The sequence below is a fragment of the Hyperolius riggenbachi genome, chromosome 6 (assembly GCF_040937935.1).
Source record: "Hyperolius riggenbachi isolate aHypRig1 chromosome 6, aHypRig1.pri, whole genome shotgun sequence".
Taxonomy (NCBI): domain Eukaryota; kingdom Metazoa; phylum Chordata; class Amphibia; order Anura; family Hyperoliidae; genus Hyperolius; species Hyperolius riggenbachi.
The window spans coordinates 326,039,312-326,060,099 of record NC_090651.1 but is presented as its reverse complement, the minus strand read 5'-3'; the positions used below and the strand labels follow the sequence as shown (position 1 = coordinate 326,060,099).

At 46.0% G+C, this 20,788-nt stretch overlaps 1 protein-coding gene across 1 annotated transcript in view; it reads left to right on the top strand.

The window, feature by feature from the left end:
* The first annotated feature begins 233 nt into the window (after window positions 1-233).
* Window positions 234-20,788, top strand: part of LOC137521750 (B-cell lymphoma 3 protein homolog) — a 108,299-nt gene continuing 87,744 nt past the window's right edge. The window contains exon 1 of the mRNA XM_068241430.1: window positions 234-1,106. Within this exon, the coding sequence (XP_068097531.1) occupies window positions 731-1,106 (376 nt within the window). The 5' untranslated portion in view covers window positions 234-730. The remainder of the gene's footprint in view (window positions 1,107-20,788) is intronic.

Below are 20,788 nucleotides of genomic sequence, written 5' to 3'. Positions count from 1 at the left end.
GGAGCTGCTGTGTCCCTGATTTTCATTTTCAGTGTGGGAGGAGCCCTTCAGGGAAAAGGGTGAGAAAGCACCTTGGGTGTGTTATGTGAGAACGGGGAAGTCCCTCATATCAGTGCTGCTTCCTATTCAGGCAGCCAGTCTATGCAATAGCTGAGCAGAGAAAGGGGGAGACACCAAGGGAGAGAAGCCAGAGGAAGTGAGGGAGGGAGTGAGGGGGGGGGGGGGGTCAGAGAGGTTACAGAATCTAAAGGGTTAAGGAAACAAGAAGGGAGATCCTGTAACTTGTAAAGTCAGAGAAGAAGAAGTGTAGTAACTGAATGGGCTCCCTGCAGCTCACCTAACTTCCAGAGACTGCAGGCAATTAGCTGTGAGCCTCAGTCAGTCATACCTGATCTGTGCATTGCAGGAGGGTGAGAGAAGTCCCACAGGAGACTCTGCAACAGGAGGACGAGGCAGAAGATTCCATGGGAGGTCCTGGTGGACATCTGAAATACAGAATAGAGTAAACCTGATTCCAAAGCTGTCAATATGATGCATGTAAGACTCATGTGACAGGAGTAAATAAATTCACTGCAGGTAAATATTAAAAGGGGGAGGAGAAGATAAGTAAAAGGAGGAGAGGCTGAGATTAAGGAGGAGGACAACCAAGAGGGAGGCAAGAAGTGTCAATGACATTCTTCTGGACATTGCGTCGTGCTACATGGACTGATATGACTCACTGACTGACCACATGGACACCTACCCGTACCACCAAGCTGGAGGGATGGAGGCAGCCTTACCTCTGGACCTCAGCATCAGGAGCAGCATGTTGGATGAGATGTCCAGGACTTCTGCTGGATTCTGGGGGAAGGGAGCTGCTAAGCCTCCCAGAGGGGTGAAGGTGGAGAACGCAAAGCTGCCAGCAGGGGGGCACAGTGAGACGCTGGTGGAAGCTGGACTGCACAAGGACCAAGCATGTCTGCCCCTGAGGAAGCGGAGGTTCCCCCCTTCCCCGAAGGAGGAGAGACCCCCTGCAAAGTGGACAGCAGAGGACTGTCAGTTGGCAAAGCAGTACTGCAGCAATTATTATGAGATACCAGTGACACCTGTGGCAACCTACTACCAAGGTAACTATATGGCGTTTCATCCAGCCATTTTCACTTATTCAGTTAAGGAAACATTTTATTTATTTTAATTTAGACACACTGTATTGTCTTATTATTTTTTTTGACACATATTCCCTCCTTTCTAAAAGGAACCTGAGATGTGAGACCTATGGAAGCTGCCATATTTATTTCCTTTTAAACAATACCAGTTGCCTGGCAGTCCTGCTCATCTCTCTGGTCAGTAGGGTCTAAATCATACAGCTGAAAAAAGCATCCAGCTAATCTTGTCAGATTTGTCAGAAACATCTGATCTGCATGCTTGTTCAGGGTCTATGGCTTAAAGTATTAGAGGCAGAGGATCAGCGGTACGGCCAGACAATGTGCTTTATTTTAAAGGAAATAAACTTGTTAGCCTCCATATTCCTCTGACCTCTGGTTCCCTTTAAAGGGAACCAGAGACGACCAGTGTATAAAATTGAAAAAGCTTTTATACATTCCTGGGGCTTCCTCCAGCCCCATAAGCCTGGATCGCTCTCACGCCGCCATCCTCCGCTGTCTCTATCGCCGCTACCGGGTCTCGTCACTTCCGGCGGACGCGGCCAATTGTATGCATGAATAGGGACTCCCTCCATATCCTTACGCGTGCGTCTGCGTAGTATGGAGGCGCATGCGTAAGGGTATGGAGAAGTCCCTGTTCTTGCGCGCGCATCGACTGGCTGTAAGTACGGGACCCGGTACTGGCGGATAGAAGCAGCGGAGGACGGCGGTGTGGGAGCGATCCAGGCTTATGGGGCTGGAGGAAGCCCCAGGTATGTATAAAAACTTTTGTCCAACGTCTCTGGTTCACCCCTTTAAAGGACAACTGAAGGGAGATGGATATGGAGGCTGCCATAATTATTTCCTTTTAAACAATGCACATTGCCTGGCTATCCCGCTGATCCTCTGCCTCTAATACTTTTAGCCATACACACTGAACAAGCATGCAGATCAGATGTTTTTGACTGAAGTCTGACTGGATTATCTGCATGCTTGTTTCATGTGTGATTCAGACACTACTGTAGCCAGAAAGATTAGCAGGATGCCAGGCAACTGGCATTGTTTAAAAGGAAATATGGCAGCCTCCATATTCTCCTCACTTTAGTTGTCCTTTAAGCATGTATCATATCGGTTTTACAAGGTTTTTAGTCACTTTGTTTAGTAGCAACACACTCCTCACCTATGGGTTGGAGGGAATTGAGGGGGAGAAGGGTGGTGGGGTTTCATGTTAATGCTGCTGAACAAACAGTTACTGGAATTCTGCAGTCATGTGACAAGCAGTGCAGGCAGAGATGGGGTTAACCTGATCTATACAAGGCAAATTACACAGAAAGAATACCTTGCCTTGCAGAACTAAGCGGTTGTTACATGTAGCTTCTGAATAATTGCACAGTCTATTTTGAATACCAGTGTATTTTTCTACCATTCAGCTGTTATTCAGCATTTTTGGATGTAGATAAAATAATTTTTGCTTATGAATTTGCCATGGTCCTTATATCTGGGGGTGTTGAGGTGGGAGAATGGGGTCTGTCCCTCCCTCCTACTTGAAGGAATTATAACCTCTGTATTTCCACTGCTGCCATAAGGGAATTAAATTATAATTCCTTTTTTTGTATAGCGCTTTTCTCCTGTCGGACTCAAAGCACTTGCGAGCCAGCCACTAGGCAGTAGCGGTGTTAGAGAGTCTCACCCAAAGAACTTCTTACTGAATAGGTGCTGACTTACTGAACAGGCAGAGCCGAGATTCAAACCCTGGTCTCCTGAAAGAGCCCTTAACCATTACACTATCCAGCCAATCTGTCTGCTGGTTTCATTGGCTAGTAAATGATCAGCAGCTGGCTTTGACTCTCTCATGCTGGGAATACACGGCTCGATGATTCTGAGCCATTTAGATGGCTTGATAGATCATTTCCGACATGTCTGATCTCCTGCCCGACCGTTTCTGTGCTCGATTCTGCATGCAGGACAATGGGAAAAAATAAGAAAAATGAGCGGAAGATAATAGAATCGAGGACGGAAAACGATTGGGTGCGGAATCGACTGGCAAAATCGAGCTGTGTATGCCCAGCATTAAGCCCCATACACACTCTCAACAGTGGTCTTTTATGCTTTCACAACTTTTGTTGTGAAACAAGTTGCAACACCTAAAAAAAGACGTTTGCTATTGTTCAAAGAGCAGTTGGATTGCCTTCTTATCAGTCTTATCAGCTGTTTGAACAATAGCAAAATACTTTTTTTAGGTGTTTCAACTTGTTTCATAACAAAAGTTGTGAAAGCATAAAAGACCGCTGTTGAGCGTGTGTATGGGGCTTTAGTTTCTTTCTCTTCTCAGGTCGGGGCAAATATTTGTTAGGGCATAATTTTATGGTCTTCACTACAAATGACACACTGCCTAGTATCTAGTAAGCAATGAGCCCACCCACACATGTGCAGTACCACGGAGCTTGTGCTGGGGCGGGTATTGCATGTCCACGCTGGAGGAAGAAGAACTGCGCGGCACCGATATGATTATCTTCCAAGAGTCATCGCTCAGCAGCGGGGGACATCAGAGCAGGGAGGGAAGCTTCAATAGGATCCTGAGGCTTCACACTCTTTAGGTAAGTATCTCACTTTGTACCCGAGCTCCGGCTTGGGTACTCTTTAAGACTTAAAGAGGAACTCCAGCCTAAACAAACATACTGTCATTAAGTTACATTAGTTATGTTAATTAAAATAGACAGGTAATATAATCTTTTACCCACACCGTTTTAAAAGAACAGGCAAATGTTTGATTTTATGATGGCAGCCATCTTTTTGCTTGAAAGAAGGTGACAGGGAGCATGAGACACAGTTCCAACTGTTCTGTGTCCTGAGCACCTCTCCCAGTTACTAGGCAACGTGAATAACAACATAGAAAATCCCATCATGCTCTGCACAGCATCAGGGAAAAAAAGCCCAGGCTTTTTTTCTTTGATGGGTGGAGCTTAGCTAAAAATGCAGCTAAAATGATGCTTTGGTAAGAAAAACAAAGTTCTGATACTGTGAAACTGTTAAAGAAACACCAAGCCTTTTCAGTTCTGCTGAGTAAATTTTTAGTCCGGAGGTTCATTTTTCTAGATGCATGTCTGAACCAGCCGTCCGCAGCAGCCCAGCATGCTAGCATGCTAGCGTTCAGAAGAGCATTTGTCGGCTTTCCATGGCGCTTCCTTGCATGCGCCGTTCTTCATCCCTGCAGGATGAGCCACAAAAGAAACAAAAAGCCGGGAAAAAGTCAGCTGCACCACCAATGTCTATAAATAAAGTCTTTATTAAAACAACAAGGTCAATGCAAACATCAAACCATTTGAAGTGACACTGAAGTGGAAAAACCCCCATAAAATCATGATAGAACATTAGTAGCAAAGCGCTGAAAAAAGTGTGAACCAGCCCTTACATTGTATTCAGAGGCGTATTTAGAGGGGTGCAGGCATGGCTTATGCCATGGGCGCCACAGCACCATGGGCGCCATGGCTGCCCCTCCTCCCTCATGCTTCACCACCATACTGAAGGATGCCTCTCAGGCATTTGTACCAGCTCTTATACTGGAGGTCATCTCTCACTACCTATACTGGGGGGTCTACTTATACTGTGGGACACCAGCCAAATCTATACTGGGGGGGGGGGGTTACTTATACTGATGGGAACCTCTTATTACCTATACTGAGGGACTACTTATACTGAGGGGATACCTCTTACCACTTATGCTAAAGAAGTTTACTTATACTGGGGAGACATCTCTAACTATATATACTGGGAGGGCAACGTAAACATGGGTCTACTTATACTGGGTGAACTACCTCTGGTTACTTGGGGGTTAACTCTAGCAACCTATACTTGGGAGACTTGTATCATTGCAAGAAAAGAAGCTGTTATTATGGGACAAGGTGGTCTGATGGGGGGAGGGGGGGGGGGGCGCAATTTCAGTATTTGCCATAGGCTCTATGTCACTCGGATACGCCCCTGATTGTATTCTTTATCCCAGCAGAGGGGCACAGAAGCACCATATTGCTTCCAGGATCGGCTAAGCATTTGGCAGAGTGGGGTGAAAATCTGGATCAAAATGTGGCGGTTGCACAGGCGATGGTAAAGTGTCGTAAGCAATAGTACCAACGGCTGCCCATTCTTCTGAATGGGCAGAGTTTAGGCGACGAGCGTCATGGCCATCGTTTACCATCGCAGAACTGTCTGTCTGACCCAAACCTTAGACAAACTGGAATTAGAAGAAGTAGATCTTTGCTTGATGCTAATAAGATTCGGAAGTGAATAATTGTTCAGATGACATCTTAAAGGACCTCTGTTGCGAAAATTTAAAACATTTTAAATATATTTAAACCTATACAAATAAGAAGTAAAATGAGACATAAATTACTTTTCTCCCATGTTGCTGTCACTTTCAGTAAGTAGTAGAAATCTGACATTACTGATTTTGGACTAGACCATCTTCTCATGGGGGGTTCTCAGGGTTTTCTTTATTTTTAAAAGCACTTAGTGAATGGCAGTTGCTCCATCCAACTGCCAAATAAGTGTACATTGAGCAGGAAGGCTGGCCAGCATCTTTGTATAAATCTTTTTCAGGGAATGTCTTTATAAAGAATAAAGGCCATGCTGAGAATCCCCCATGAAAACCTGTCGGTAATGTCAGATTTCTACTACCTACTGTAAGTGACAGCAACGTAGGAGAAAAGTAATTTATGGATAATTTTACTTTGGAAGAAATGTACTTCTTATTTGTATGTGTTTTAAATTTTAAGATTTTTGCGACAGCTCCTCTTTAACCATAAGTGGTTAGACAAGGTCATTATTGTCAGTAGGTAACCTAACCACATTTCACACATAGCTCTTGGGTCATCAATACTTCCGTCCCAACCAGCTGATTCATTAGTTACAGTGTAAGGGCCAGTGCACACCAAAAAGCGCCAGCGTAATCGCAAGCGCTCAGGCTTTTTGAAGGGATTTTTCTAGGCGATTCTAGGCATGTGCCTAGCGATTTTCTAATCATGCCTAATGATTTTTGGAGCATTTTGGTGTTGCGTTTTAGGTTATTTTTTGTTACGGTAGAGCTGTTACTGAACAGCTTTTGTAACAAAATGCTTGGAAAATCGCTCTGATCTAGCTCTTTTCAGAGCGATTTTCCACTTACCTATACTTTATACTGAATCACCTCAGAAATCAGAAGAAATGCTGCAGGACCCGCATTTGGGAGGAAATCACATCGCTCTGGTGTACTCCATCCCATTCAAGTACATTAGCAAAACGCTTTTCAAAGTGCTGGTGCTCAGAAGTGCTCTTGGTGTGCACCAGCCCTAAGGCAGGGTATATGCAAGAAATGCAGAATATATTCCACTAGCTGACCCTCGGCATAGCATACGCCGCATAAGAGGGTAGAGGGCAAGAAGGGGGTATTGGGCACAGCGGTGGGGAGGGGGGTTGGACCCCCCCTCAACTGGGTCCCCCATGTGTGCTCTATCTCCAGCTTAAGCTCAGCAGGAACCCCCCCCCTTCACTTGGGTCCCCCATGTGCACTCCCCCTCCAGCTTAAGCTCAGCAGGAACCCCCCCTCACCTTGGTCCCCCATGTGCACTCCCCCTCCTGCTTAAGCACAGTAGAAGCCGCCACTATTAGTAAGAGGCAGCGGGCGTGGATGACTCACCTCTACCGTATTCCATCGTGCGTTCCACTGTCGTCACTTCCTGCAATGCCGCACACTGTATTGGTGTAATTTGACTTTTTAAAACAGAAGGAAATCTGCAATAATTCAGCTATAAGTGAACATTTGTGGTTACCCACAATGCACTGCTACTAAATATGAAAATGACCACTTTTCCCCCTTGGTAAGCCAAACAAGTATCCAGAGCTGCTGGTGTATAGCAAGCATATAGCTTTAAATTTTACACAGTCATATCAAACCCACATGTAGACAGCCTGTTTCAGACTTTTGATCCTCATCAGTACATAGCAGGGATTGATACGGCTGTATGAGATAGGGCTTGGACCAGTACAACAGAGTAACCAAGCAGCTCAGGGTGACACAAACCACTCGTAATGTATAGGGGGAATAAAGGAGACCAAAAAGACCTACTAAAAAAAGCAAAGCTTGGTGTAATTTGCCTTCCTAAAACAGAAAGAAATATGCAATTATTCAGCTATAACTGAACATTTGTGGTCACCCACAATGCACTGCTACTAAATATGCAAATAATTCCTTTTTCCCCTTAGTAAGCTAAGCAAGCATCCAGAACCACTGGTCTACAGCAAGCATATAGCTTTAAATTTTACACAGTCATATCAAACCCACATGTAGACAACCTATTTCAGACTTTTGTTCCTCATCAGTACATGGCAGGGATTGAAACAGCTGTATGAGATAGGGCTTGGACCAGTACAACAGAGTAACAAAGCAGCTCAGGGTGACCCAAACCACTCGGAATGTATAGGTGGATAAAAGGGACCAAAAAGACCTCCTACTAAAAAAATCAAAGCTTGGTGTAATTTGCCTTCTTAAAGGTCTTCCGAGGCCAAAATCTGCCCCCAAAACGTAAAAAAAGTTAACTACCTGCATGACTTTGTAAGGCAAGGAGGACGCCGTCCGCGCCCTCCGTGCCGTTCCGCCTGGTCCCCTCTGCTCAATAGCCCCCCGAAAGGCTGCGACCCCACAGTCCGGGTCGGTATCTGCAGCCTGCATAAAGATGGCCGCCGGAGCTGGCCACGGCTGCGCAGTCCGCATAGCCGCTACTGCGGCTGCGCAGCTCTAGGGCCGATCCACGTAACAGGCAGCGTGGATCGGAGGGTTGGCCCTAGAGCTGCGCAGCCGCAGTAGCGGCTATGGCCAGCTCCGGCGGCCATCTTTATGCAGGCTGCAGATACCGACCCGGACCATGGGGTCGCAGTCTTTCGGGGGGCTATTGAGCAGAGGGGACCAGGCGGAATGGCACGGAGGGTGCGGACGTCGTCCTTCGTGCCTTACAAAGTCATGCAGGTAGTTAACTTTTTTTACGTTTTGGGGGCAGATTTTGGACTCAGAAGTCCTTTAAAACAGAAGGAACGCTGCAATAATTCAGCTATAAGTGAACATTTGTGATTATCCACAATGCACTGCTACTAAATATGCAAATTATTCTTTTTCACCCTTAGCAAGCCAAGCAAGCCTATAGCTTTACATTTTACACAGATATATTGAATCCACATGTGACAGCCTATTTCAAACCTTTGGTTCTCATCAGTACATAGCAGGAATTGATATGGCTGTATGAGATAGGGCTTGGACCAGTACAACAGAGTAACCAAGCAGCTCGGGGTGACCCAAACTACTAAGAATGTTACCAAATCTTCTTAAAAAGGCTGGGTTACCACACTCACAAAGTCAGGGGATCGCAATTACAAAAAGGTTCACTCCACCTTGATCAACAATACTCGGAGAGGATAACATTAATTATTATGTATGATATTAGCTATATATGTATTATGAATTGTTGTTGCAATATGGAGGATTGTCACTTTATTTGAATGTGAATTATTGATGTTGGTACACGTAATGTGATAGGGGGTGTTGAATTGTTCACAATTATTATATGTGTAACGTATTAAGGTAATCAATATAGGGATTCTATGTATTAATGGGTTGATTATGATGTATTTGCAGTTTGAAGTATGGGAGTAATGTAAAGCGCTGGGTGACCCCTTATTGATAAATAATTAGGTCGAGATTTTTTTATATATGTATTACCCCGTATGGGAATATGTCTTATGAACTGTTCATGAATTATGGTCTTATAAAGGTTTTATTGTTTTATTTTGATGTACGCTGCGCAGCGGTGATATAGAGCCAGCACGCTTTGGTGGTAACTTAGCAACAGGAGAGGGCATAGTTGCGGGTGGAGCCAGGGCGGGGGGAGCGCTGCGCAGCCATAAGAACCTCACGTCAGTGCTGTCCTCCAGCCCCTGAATGAGTCACGGAGTGTGACGAAACGCGTAGGGCGGAGTCGGAGGAGCGCATTGACGTCACCTGGAAGCAGGATAAGCAGTAGGAGCGAGTGGCTCTGTATCATCCGCGGTGGAGCCGGAACTCGTGTCCATTGAACTGTAAGCCTGCTGGATGCCTGTATTTTAATAAATGGATATGTGTTCATCATCTGCTTCAATCTCCTTGGCTGGCGAGGCAGGATGGTGTGATATGCAATAGAGCAAGCCGCTCTTTCGGTGAGTGCGGGCACAGAGGGGGGACCTGTTACATTCCCTACATTCCCTTTATAGGGTGGTGGCACCACCCCCAGGTGTGCGTCACGTGGTGTTAGCATTAGCCTGATACAAACAGTACTGGGCACTATGTGCTTTTTATGATTCTACAGGGATTGAAGTATGCGCAGTGAATAATCCGAGTACTAAGAATGTATAGGGGGATAAAAGAGACCAAAAAGACCTTCTACTAAAAAAAAGCAAAGCTTGGTGTAATTTTCCTTCTTAAAACAGAAGCAAATCTGCAATAATTCCGCTATAAGTGAACATTTGTGGTTACCCACAATGCACTGCTACTGAATATGCAAATTATCCCTCTTTTCCCTTGGTTTGATATGACACTACTTCTTCTTCTTGCTTGGACCAGCCCCTTCTTCTTGCTTGGACCGGCCCTGGGGGCGGGGCGCTACTTCTTCTTCTTGCTTGGACCAGCCCCTTCTTCTTGCTTGGACCGGCCCTGGGGGCAGGGTGCTACTTCTTCTTCTTGTTTGAAGGTTGAGGCACTTACTCTATTATATATATAGATAGATAATAATTTTAAAACTGCATTTTGACTTATGTACATATTTAAAAGTAGACAGACTTTGCACCCGAGCTTCGGCTTGGGTTTACTTTAAGAGTTAGTCCAGAAGCCTGTCTGAACCATCCGTCCGCAGCAGCCCAGCATCTCATTGTAAATGCTTTTCTGCTTGCGTTACACTACACAGAATCGCACATGGCTCCCGAAAACACAGCGTCGCTGTAAAAATTGCTTTGGAAAGCGAATTCGCAGGGCTTCTATACTTTGCATTCAGCGCAAAATGCTGCAATTTCTCTAATCACAATCACACTAGTGGGTTCACCTCCATTGCAATACAATGGCAAAGCGTTTTTTGGAATCGCCGGCGATTGTCGGCGATCTAAAGATGCTGCCATAATCACTCATGTCATTAACAGTGATTTTAATCTTCTGTAGCCTTGGCAACAGTGGTCTATGTTCAACACCTAGACTAATCCGCTGACTGGTAGAGGCTTTAAATGGCATGCAGATAAATTCAAACTGTATGCAGCTTTGAGATGGTCCCGTCAAAATGGGCAGGAAGAGCATTTGATTGGTTGATTTCCAAGCAGCATACAGTGGCGGCTGCCTGCAACTTACACTATCCGGACCTTGTGATGTTTGCTCTCCAGGGACTGGCAATGCTGCTGCTTTTCAGTACACCAAACTTCCTGTTGCAGAAGCAGGCAATCAAACACCTGTGGGAGGCGGTGCTTTGTTTGGTGAGGAGGAGGCTAAGTTAGCGGCGGGGCTCCTTTCATGGGCGGGGTTTGATCCAGGGGCACTGCAGCCCCCAGGACCAATGGCACTCCAGGCGATGGCCTGGAATGCCTTTGCTTAAAAATCCTGCTTCCTCCTGACCAGGCCGTAAAATCGATGAATTGAATTTGTATTACATTTACACGCGTTGACCCTCTCTACTGACCCGTGGCAAACCCTGACAAACCTGTCTGTCATTTTGTGTTAGTAACACCGTGGGATAGCTGTGTTTTATGTGCAGATAAAAACTAAGGAATGCCTGTAAAATAATGTTTGTCGACATATAGAGCAAAGCTGAGGGCACGGAGTTGCTGTCAGCTGGAGTGGAATTTCCCTTTCAGTTATAGGTATTGTTTGAGATTATATTATAGGGGGAAGTAATTATGCATAAAACCAGATAAGGAAGCATTTGCATGTCAACCACGCTCTCCCTTTAACATCCTAGCAATTACATGCAAGACATACTCAGGATCCACTGTTCAGTATATATAGAACACCTGTACTTATAGCTGTGAGGTAAAGGGCAGGTCACTGGAATGCAACAGGAAGTTACCTCAGGAAAAAGCGCAGTGACCCTTGTCTGGTATCTAGTGCTGAATTTATAGCTTTAGCATACCGTACGAGTTTCTGTCTTTTAGGGCTGGTTGACACTTGAGCTCTTATCAGCGCCGGCGATCAGCAAAGCGCTGCCGCTAATGCATCCCTATGGGATCATTCTCACTGCAGCGTTTGCATACCTCCCAACTTTTTGAGACAAGAAAGAGGGACACTTTAAGACACGCCCCTGCCACACCTCTAACCACGCCCCCGCCACACCCCTCACCATGCATCTCGCAAAGAATTCTAAATCAAAAGATGTTTTTCTGTTCTGTACATCAGTCCAGAAAGAGGGACAAACAGGGGCGGATTTGTACTCTTTAATGCCCAAGGCCACTGTCACCAGCCGCCCCCTTCAGTATAGGTAGCCATATGACCCCCTTCCCTCTAGTATAGTTAACCAGATGACCCCCCCTCCAGTATAGGTAGCCAGATGACTCCCCTTAATCCCTTCCTCCCCCCCCCCCCTTTCAGTATAGGTAGCCAGCTCACCTTCACACCGCAGCAGCCATCAGTGCCACTCACTTCTCAGGTCGTCTCCAGTGCAGAAGCTTCCTCTTTCACTCTGTCCCCAATGCTGCCCAAGTCCATTGCCACCCGCCACATTGCACACATGCACAAAGAGCAAGGTGGTCGCTGGCAACAGAGTACCGTGGTCAGGCACTCACCTGATTTCCCTGCATTGGCCTCTATTCATAAAACATTTGGGGAGAAAAAATTTGTGGAGGGAAAATCGGTATTTTAGACTTCTGGGTGGTCATTCATAAAAATGTTTCCAGCTGCGATAGCAGTGCGGAGATTTCCCGCTGTAGGCTGGCGGTAGGCTTGCGGAAACACCGAAGCTGGCAGAGTCCCTCCGTGCGCTGCTCTCTCTGCTGCTGCTTGGGAGGTCTGTCCCATTCACTTACATTTATTCCGCACGCTTCTCGCTACATCCGAGGAAGCGGTATTTCCCGTCCGCATTCCGCTTCCTCTAATCTTTATGAATGGACAATTTGTTACTTTTTCTAGATAAATCTAGAAAATCACGGCACAAGGCAGAAATGTATCGCTCTGCTGGGGAATTATAACTTTTCATGCGGAAACAGCTTTTATGAATGCACACTTTGCTAAATGGTCGGGAAAGTCAGCTGTTTTGCGCGGTAAACTTGCGGTAAAGTTTTATGAATAGAGGCCATTGTAGCATTTGCAAGCTTGCAAATGCTGCATAAGTTTAGCCTGCTGCTTTGGTGCCCTTGCTCCTGTGGTGCCCTAGGCCATGTCCTAGGTGGCCTTGGCCAAAATCTGGCCCTGGGGTCAAATGAGGAAAGAAGAGGGACAAGGGGATTGGGTTCCCGAAGAGGGACTGTCACTCCAAAAAAGGGACAGTTGGGAGCTTTGTATTTGTGATTTGATAAATCGCAAATGGGCTGCATGCAGCACTTCAAGGGCGGTAGTTTTGTGATTCTTGTCCTATTGAACGGGAATCAAAATGCAAATCGCTGTGAAAGCACGACACAAAATCGCAATTACGTTTTGAGTGCGAACCGGTCCTTAGACTGGACTAGACGGAACTGCCCCTTTTATTACAGTGACCGGTTCAGATTTTTCTGGGCCCAACCTGGGATAGGTCTGGAGGAAGGGGGTGGGGAGTAAAGGCATTAAAATGAATATGTGATGTGAATATGTGATCGAGTTGTGGTGGGGTTTGTGACTGAAGGTATGATCAGGGATGGTCGTAGTCAGCCAAGTTCGCCACGCTGGAACTACGCGTAGTTTTACGCAATTACGCTTCGCCAAATTACGGCTTCAAAATCAAATATTCGCTTTGTATGCATTTCGTAGACTACGCGTTAAAATATGCAATTACGCGTAGTGCGAAGCGCAGTGTATATCTAAAAGCGGTGCAATTTTTTTCTCATGCCCTTAGACCCTAAAATCTGGGGAAAAAAACATACTGCAGTGAGATCTGGGCAGCCCTGCACTTACTCACTTCCCTGGGATCCAGCCCTTCAATTCTCCCTCTGTCCTCAAGGTGGCTCTATAACCCTATTGTGAGATCGCCGTTTGTTGTCAATGGCGATCTCTTCCGAGGGAGCCAGTGCCTTCTTGGACCGGAAGAAGAATGGCTGCCAGCATCTGGATCCCGGGGGAGGTGAGTTGAAAAGCCCGCTGTGCTTCAGGCTCTGCATAGACCTCCTGACGGCTACCCTGAGTCAGGCTCAGGATTACCCCTCCTGGCTGCTTTTTTCCACCCCAAGCCTTTGGGGTTACCGCCAGGGAAGTTAAGCAGCAAAATAATGTTGACCTTAGGGGACAAAAAGTTTAAACCTGGCCCTGATCAGCCAAACATTTACCTATAATACCCATAGTTCCCTTACATGGCAGTGCTGAGAGGTTAGCCAGTGCGCCAGTTGTGCGCTGATGCAGGTCACAGTGGGCAATGCACGCCTGCAGCAATATTCCTGTACAAAGGTTGTTAAGTGTCATCCTGTCTGTCTGCTGTATCCCATATTCCGGTAACTGCTAATTAATCTGGGCTCTGCTCCGACATGCTAGCTGATGTAAGCCGAGATATTAACCTCTGACGCTCAGGACATTGCAGGGTTACCGATGTCATTACAAAACACCAAAGCCTTTGAAACTTTATAAACTGATATTGCAAGAAGATTATTGCAACATAAAAGGCCATTTCCTTCAGCTGTGCGGAAACTCTAATTTGATGTCTATGTTATTTTTTTCCTAACCTAAATGATACGTCACTGCGATACAGTGTAACAGAGAGTGATACAAATGACATCACTTGTAAGTTCCTAAGGGCAGGGCTTTCTCCTATTGTTTCTTGCAATTGCTGTATGTTTTACTAGACTCAGTCAGCAAGGCCAGATTTATATTTTTAGCCTCTTAGGCCAATTTTGCTTCCCTTATATGTGCAGCAGCCCCCTTCCGCTTCCATGTACAGCCCCCTCTTCCATGTACAGCAACCCTTCTCTTTTATGTACAATTCTTTTAGGCAGCAGGAGCCCTTTTCCATGTGTTGTACCCTATTTGCAGCCTGTTTTATCACTTTTCATCTTTCTCTTCCATGTACAGCCACCCCTCTCTCAGGTCTAGCCACCCCCTTGGGCTGCAGCTGCCTTTGTAGCCTTTCTAGAAATAATGGCCCTCTCAGTCAGTGTTGGTTACTGTCATTTTTATGTGGCATACCCATGTTTGTATCCCTTTGTATGGTGTCCTGATGAAAGTCATACAAACACCGATTACCCGCTATATTAAAGAGAAAGGGCCTGATTCACAAAGCGGTGCTAGCAGTTAGCACGCTGGTGAAAAGCCATTTATCACGCCTAAACTCAGTTTAGGCATGATAAGTTTAGGCGTGATAAGTTTAGGCGTGATAAGTTTAGGCGTGATAAGTTTAGGCATGATAAGTTTAGGCATGATAAGTTTAGGCATGATAAGTTTAGGCATGATAAGTTTAGGGGCTCGATTCACAAAGCGGTGCAAAGTGTTAGCACCATGGTGAAAAGGCCCTTATCACGCCTGGGGCTCGATTCACAAAGCGGTGATAACCCAGTTATCACGCCTAAAAGACTTTAGGCGTGATGACCTTTTCACCACTGAGTTATCACCGATTTTTCCTGCTCTTCGCGCGAAGTTACCGCGCGTACGCGCGTTCGCGCGTACGCGCGTGAGAGCGCGCGCAAAGTCCCATAGGGCTTAATGGGAGCTTCGCGCGAAGCGGGGGCCGCTGCGCGCGCACGTGCGCGGTTGCGCGCGCAAAACTTTGCGCGCGGTAACTTCGCGCGAGTTTCTTCTTATCATGCCTAAAGTGACTTTAGGCGTGATAAGGGCCTTTTCACCACGGTGCTAACACTTTGCACCGCTTGGTGAATCGAGCCCTTAAAGCCCTATGGGACTTTGCGCGCGCTCTCACGCGCGTACGCGCGAACGCGCTTACGCGCGGTAACTTCGCGCGAAGAGCAGGAAAAATCGGTGATAACTCAGTGGTGAAAAGGTCATCACGCCTAAAGTCTTTTAGGCGTGATAACTGGGTTATCACCGCTTTGTGAATCGAGCCCTAGGTGTGATAGGTTTAGGCGTGATAAGTTTAGGTGTGATAAGTTTAGGTGTGATAAGTTTAGGCATGATAAGTTTAAGCACCAACTGGGTTAGCACCGCAGTGCACAGCTGATCAAAAGTTTTGCGCTAGCAAAGTCTGGTGCACTTCGCATAGAGTTTAATGGCTCTGCTTTGCGTGCGGGACTTTGCGCGCGATCTAAACTTATCATGCCTAAACTTATCATGCCTAAATTTATCACGCCTAAACTTATCACGCCTAAACTGGCTTTTCACCAGCGTGGTGCAATGGTTATCACGCCTAAAGTCTCTAACTGGGTTATCACCGCTAGCACCGCTTTGTGAATCGAGCCCAAACTGTAGTTAAAATAACATACTTAATAAAATTGCTTACTGTTTACAATATTCATTTATAGATTGTTTAGTCAGTGTTTGCCCGTTGTAAAAAACGTTCCTCTCCCTGATTTACATTATGAGATTTATCACTGGTGGTGACATCTTAAGTCCTGTCAGGTGCAGCTCTGCAGAATGTTTGTCTCTGAGATTTCCAAAGCCAGTGCAAAATATACCTGGTCTCCCAGAATGCTATAGGAGGAGATTTCCGCATAGCTAATCAGCCTAGACTAAATATTACTGGGAATGTGGGAATTCATGTAGCAGGAAATTTGGACGCCTGTGGCTAATAGACTATTTGGGCGCCCCAAAGGCACTAATGCAAATTATCGGCTATTGGGTGGAAAAAGCAGAAATTTGGTCGCCCGATAAATAGCGGGAGCCGGGCCCATCCAACCAACATTTTTCATTTTGAGAAATTTCATTTTGAAGTTCGTTTTTCAAAATGAGTATTTTATGAAGTAACATTTTGTTTTGGTTTTATCATTTTAATATTCATTGTGAGAATTATCATTTCTTAAATTATCTTTTTAAAATGTACTAGCTGACCCGCGGCGTAGCATACGCCGCATAAGAGGGTAGAGGGCAGGAAGGGGGTATTGGGCACAGCGGTGGGAAGGGGGTTGGACCACCCCTCACCTGGGTCCCCCATGTGTGCTCTTCCTCCAGCTTAAGCTCAGCAGGAACCCCCCCCCCTTACCTGGGTCCCCCATGTGCACTCCCCCTCCAGCTTAAGCTCAGCAGGAACCCCCCCCCCCCTCACCTGGGTCCCCCATGTGTGCTCTACCTCCAGCTTAAACTCAGCAGGAACCCCCCCCCTCACCTGGGTCCCCATGTGCACTCCCCCTCCTGCTTAAAGAGGATCTGTAACGTCAAAACGTCCCCTGGGGGGTACTCACCTCGGGTGGTGGAAGCCTCCGGATCCTAATGAGGCTTCCCACGCCGTCCTCCGTCCCTCAGGGGTCTCACTGCAGCCCTCCGTGAAAGATGACGTCAATATTTACCTTCCCGGCTCCTGCGCAGGCGCTCTGCGGCTGTCGGCTCCGAAGTAGGCGGAAATACCCGATCGCCGTCGGGTCCGCTCTACTGTGCAGGCGCAAGTTTCCGGCGCCTGCGCAGTAGAGCGGACCCAACTGAGATCGGGTATTTCCGTGTAGTTCGGAGCCGAAAGCAGCCACAGCGCCCCGCTGGAGCCAGCAAAGGTAAATATTGAATTTACAGTCGGGTCTGTCACCGGCTGTTCGGAGGGCTGCAGCGAGACCCCCGTGGGACAGAGGACGGCGTGGGAAGCCTCATTAGAATCCAGAGGCTTCCCCCACCTGAGGTGAGTACCCCCCAGGGGATGTTTTTGAGGTTACAGAGTCCCTTTAAGCACAGTAGCAGCCGCCACTATTAGTAAGAGGCGGCGGGCGGGGATGACTCACCTCTTCTGTGTTCTATCGTGCGTTCCACTGTCGTCATGTCCTGCAATGCCGCACACTGTATTGGTGTAATCTGCCTTTTTAAAACAAAAGGAAATCTGCAAAAATTCAGCTATAAGGGAACATTTGTGGTTACCCACAATGCACTGCTACTAAATATGCAAATTACCCCTTTTCCCCCTTGGTAAGCCAAGCAAGCATATAGCTTTAAATTTTACACAGTCATATCAAACCCACATGTAGACAGCCTGTTTCAGACTTTTGGTCCTCATCAGTACATGACAGGAATTGATACAGCTGTATGAGATAGGGCTTGGACCCATACAACAGAGTAACCAAGCAGCTCAGGGTGACCCAAACCACTCGGAATGTATAGAGGGATGAAAGGGAACAAAAAGACCTCCTACTAAAAAAAGCAAAACTTGGTGTAATTTGCCTTCCTAAATCAGAAGGAAATATGCAATAATTCAGCTATAAGTGAACATTTGTGGTTACCCACAATGCACTGCTACTAAATATGCAAATAATTCCTTTTCAGCCTTAGTAAGCCAAGCAAGCATCCAGAACCACTGGTGTATAGCAAGCCTATAGCTTTAAATTTTACACAGCCATATCAAACCCACATGTGACAGCCTGTTTCAGATTTTTGGTCCTCATCTGTACATGGCAAGAATTGATATGGCTGTATGAGATGGGGCTTGGACCAGTACAACAGAGTAACCAAGCAGCTCAGGGTGACCCAACCCACTTGGAATGTATAGGTGGATAAAAGTGACCAAAAAGACCTTCTACTAAAAAAATCAAAGCTTGGTGTAATTTGCCTTCTTAAAACAGAAGAAAATCTGCAATAATTCAGCTATAAGTGAACATTTGTGATTACCCACAGTGCACCGCTATTAAATATGCAAATTATTCCTTTTCACCCTTGGCAAGTCAAGCAAGTTTATAACTTTAAGTTTTACACAGTCATATCAATCCCACATGTGACAGCCTACTTCAGCCATTTGGTCCTCATCAGTACATAGCAGGGATTGATAAGGCTGTATGAGATAGGGCTTGGACCAGTACAACAGAGTAACCAAGCAGCTCAGGGTGACCCAAACTACTAAGCATGTATAGGAGGATAAAAGAGACCAAAAAGCCCTCCTACTAAAAAAAGCAAAGTTTGGTGTAATTTTCCTTCTTAAAACAGAAGGAAATCTGCAATAATTCAGCTATAAGTGAACATTTGTGGTTACCCACAATGCACTGCTACTGAATATGCAAATTATCCCTCTTTGCCCTTGGTTTGATATGACACTACTTCTTCTTCTTCTTGCTTGGACCAGCCCCTTCTTCTTGCTTGGACCGGCCCTGGGGGCAGGGCGCTACTTCTTCTTCTTGCTTGAAGGTTGAGGCACTTACTCTATTATATATATAGATAGTCTTAGAAATGTATCTTTTTTTTGTTTTCCTTTAGAGTATTTGCGGCAGAGAAAGGGAGTTTCAAGGTTAGGTATTAGAAAGGGGGGTTTCAGGTTAGGTGTCCGGAAGGGAGGTTTAGGGTTAGGCATCAGGAAGGGGACCCTAAAACCCCCCCTTCCTGAAACCTAACCCTAAAACCCCCATTCCTGACGCATATCCTTAAAACCCACACGCCCCTACCCATACCGCAAATAATGTACATACAAAAATCGGACAAATGTATGCAAATACAAAAAAAAATTCAAACTTCAAAACAATAATTAATTTTCAAAAACAAATTTCGGCTTGACGGGCCTGGCGCCCACGATTTATCGGGTATTAGAGCCTATCGAGCGCCTAAACTGTCCATCAGCCACAGGCGCCCAAATTTCCTGCTTCCGACTAGCTCTGGTGGCGGCCATGTGTGCAGCTTAGGTTGAATTAACTGATGGGGGATTAAACTCCACCCATCATATCTCTACTGTTGTAAAATCTTCCTATTGTCACCTAAGGACGTTGCAAAAAATGTAACACCTCCAACCCACCTAAGAATACCTGCCAAGCTTAGTTCACGTTTTGGTTACACCGGATCAGACTGTGGTACGGGGTTAAATGATGTGTAGTCATCTCTCTGGCTCAGGGCCGGATTTACCATAAGGCACTGTAGGCACGTGCCTACAGGCGCCTGATGGTGGAAAGGCGGCTCACTCCCCTCCTCGAGCGCTTCCCTCCCTCCCTACTTCCCTAAGCAGAGTCCTGATGGTGATGAGATTGTAAATGAGAGGTTACTCACCCTGCTTGAGAGATCTCCCTTCAGTCAAGGGCACCTCTAGCTACCTAATACTTGGGGGCACCTGTAGCTATTTAATATTGAGGGTACTTCTGGCTACCATAATACTAAGGGAAACCTGTAGCTACCTATGACGGGCAAGAGAAGTAACGGAGAAGGGACAGTTGGGACAGCTAGCAGACTTGCGGTGCAGTTTGGTGGGGGTTTGTAGGTTTATGGATGGCTAAGTATAAGGTGCCGGGACATCTGTGCCTATAGGCTCCTGTGAGGTAAATCCGGACCTGCTCTGGCTGGAGTTCTGCTTTAACTGTCACGCTGAATGGCATGGTCTTCAGGAGGCTCTTCACTTTGCATAGCTCTTACCTCTGACACGTACATCTGACAAACATCTTTCTCCCAACCCACCAGGGATTCTCTCCTCACTCTTTTCTTTTTCCAATACACAATTTAACCTGCAGATTGTTTATAAATATGACACGAGAATCTTCCACTAACAGAGTGTTTTCTAAACATGATTTTGGCATGTGGCCGCTTATGAAATCCTGTGACTGCCAACGACTCCCTCTTTAGGGCCCATTCACACTTGGTAGCTATTCGGACAATTTCAGCGGCACTTTGAGAAGCGTTGGTGTAATTCATAGTATATGGCAGCAATCTCAGTGCAGCAATCGCCAGCGAGTTGCGGAAATTGGGAACACGAAGCATGTAGCGCTTTTTCCGCAATTCTGGAACGATCGCAATTCAAATGTTAAATAATTGCGATTCCCGATCGCTCAAAAATTGCGTTCGTGTACTGTGAAAAAAAATCCCTCTGCAAAACGCTAGCGATTTTGCTAGCATTTTGCGTTCCCCAGTATGAATGGGCCCTAACCTTTATGCATCTATGAAAAGTTCACTGTGATTACCGGTAATTAATTAATTAAATTATGTTATATTAATGAATAATTTCCAAGTATTCACCTTTTATAATTTTTTTATTTATATAGCGCCGACATCTTCCATAGCACTGTACACAGTACAACACAACTAATAGGGAGCATAGATACACGAGACGTTAAAACTCTGTACAATCAGGACATCCAGCAATACAAACACATACAGAGTTGATGCGTGGTCTGAGACATCACCAATCCTGTTACGTGTCCATGTGATGATAAATTACAGCAGAATAAGAAAAGCTAGAAGGCGCTCCCTGCCCTTGTAAACTTACATTCTAGAGGGTAGAAGGGGTAGTGGGATAGAGACATTAGGAGAAGAGACACAAGAGTTAGCGAATAAGGAAGTGAAGCTTCAATGCTACCTATAGAAAATAATAGGCTTGTCTGAACAGTTGTTTTGAGTGTATGGTTGAAGATTTCCAGGCTCTGAGCATGACGGAGAGAGTGTTCCAAAGGAGGGGTAATGCTTGTGAGAAGTCCTG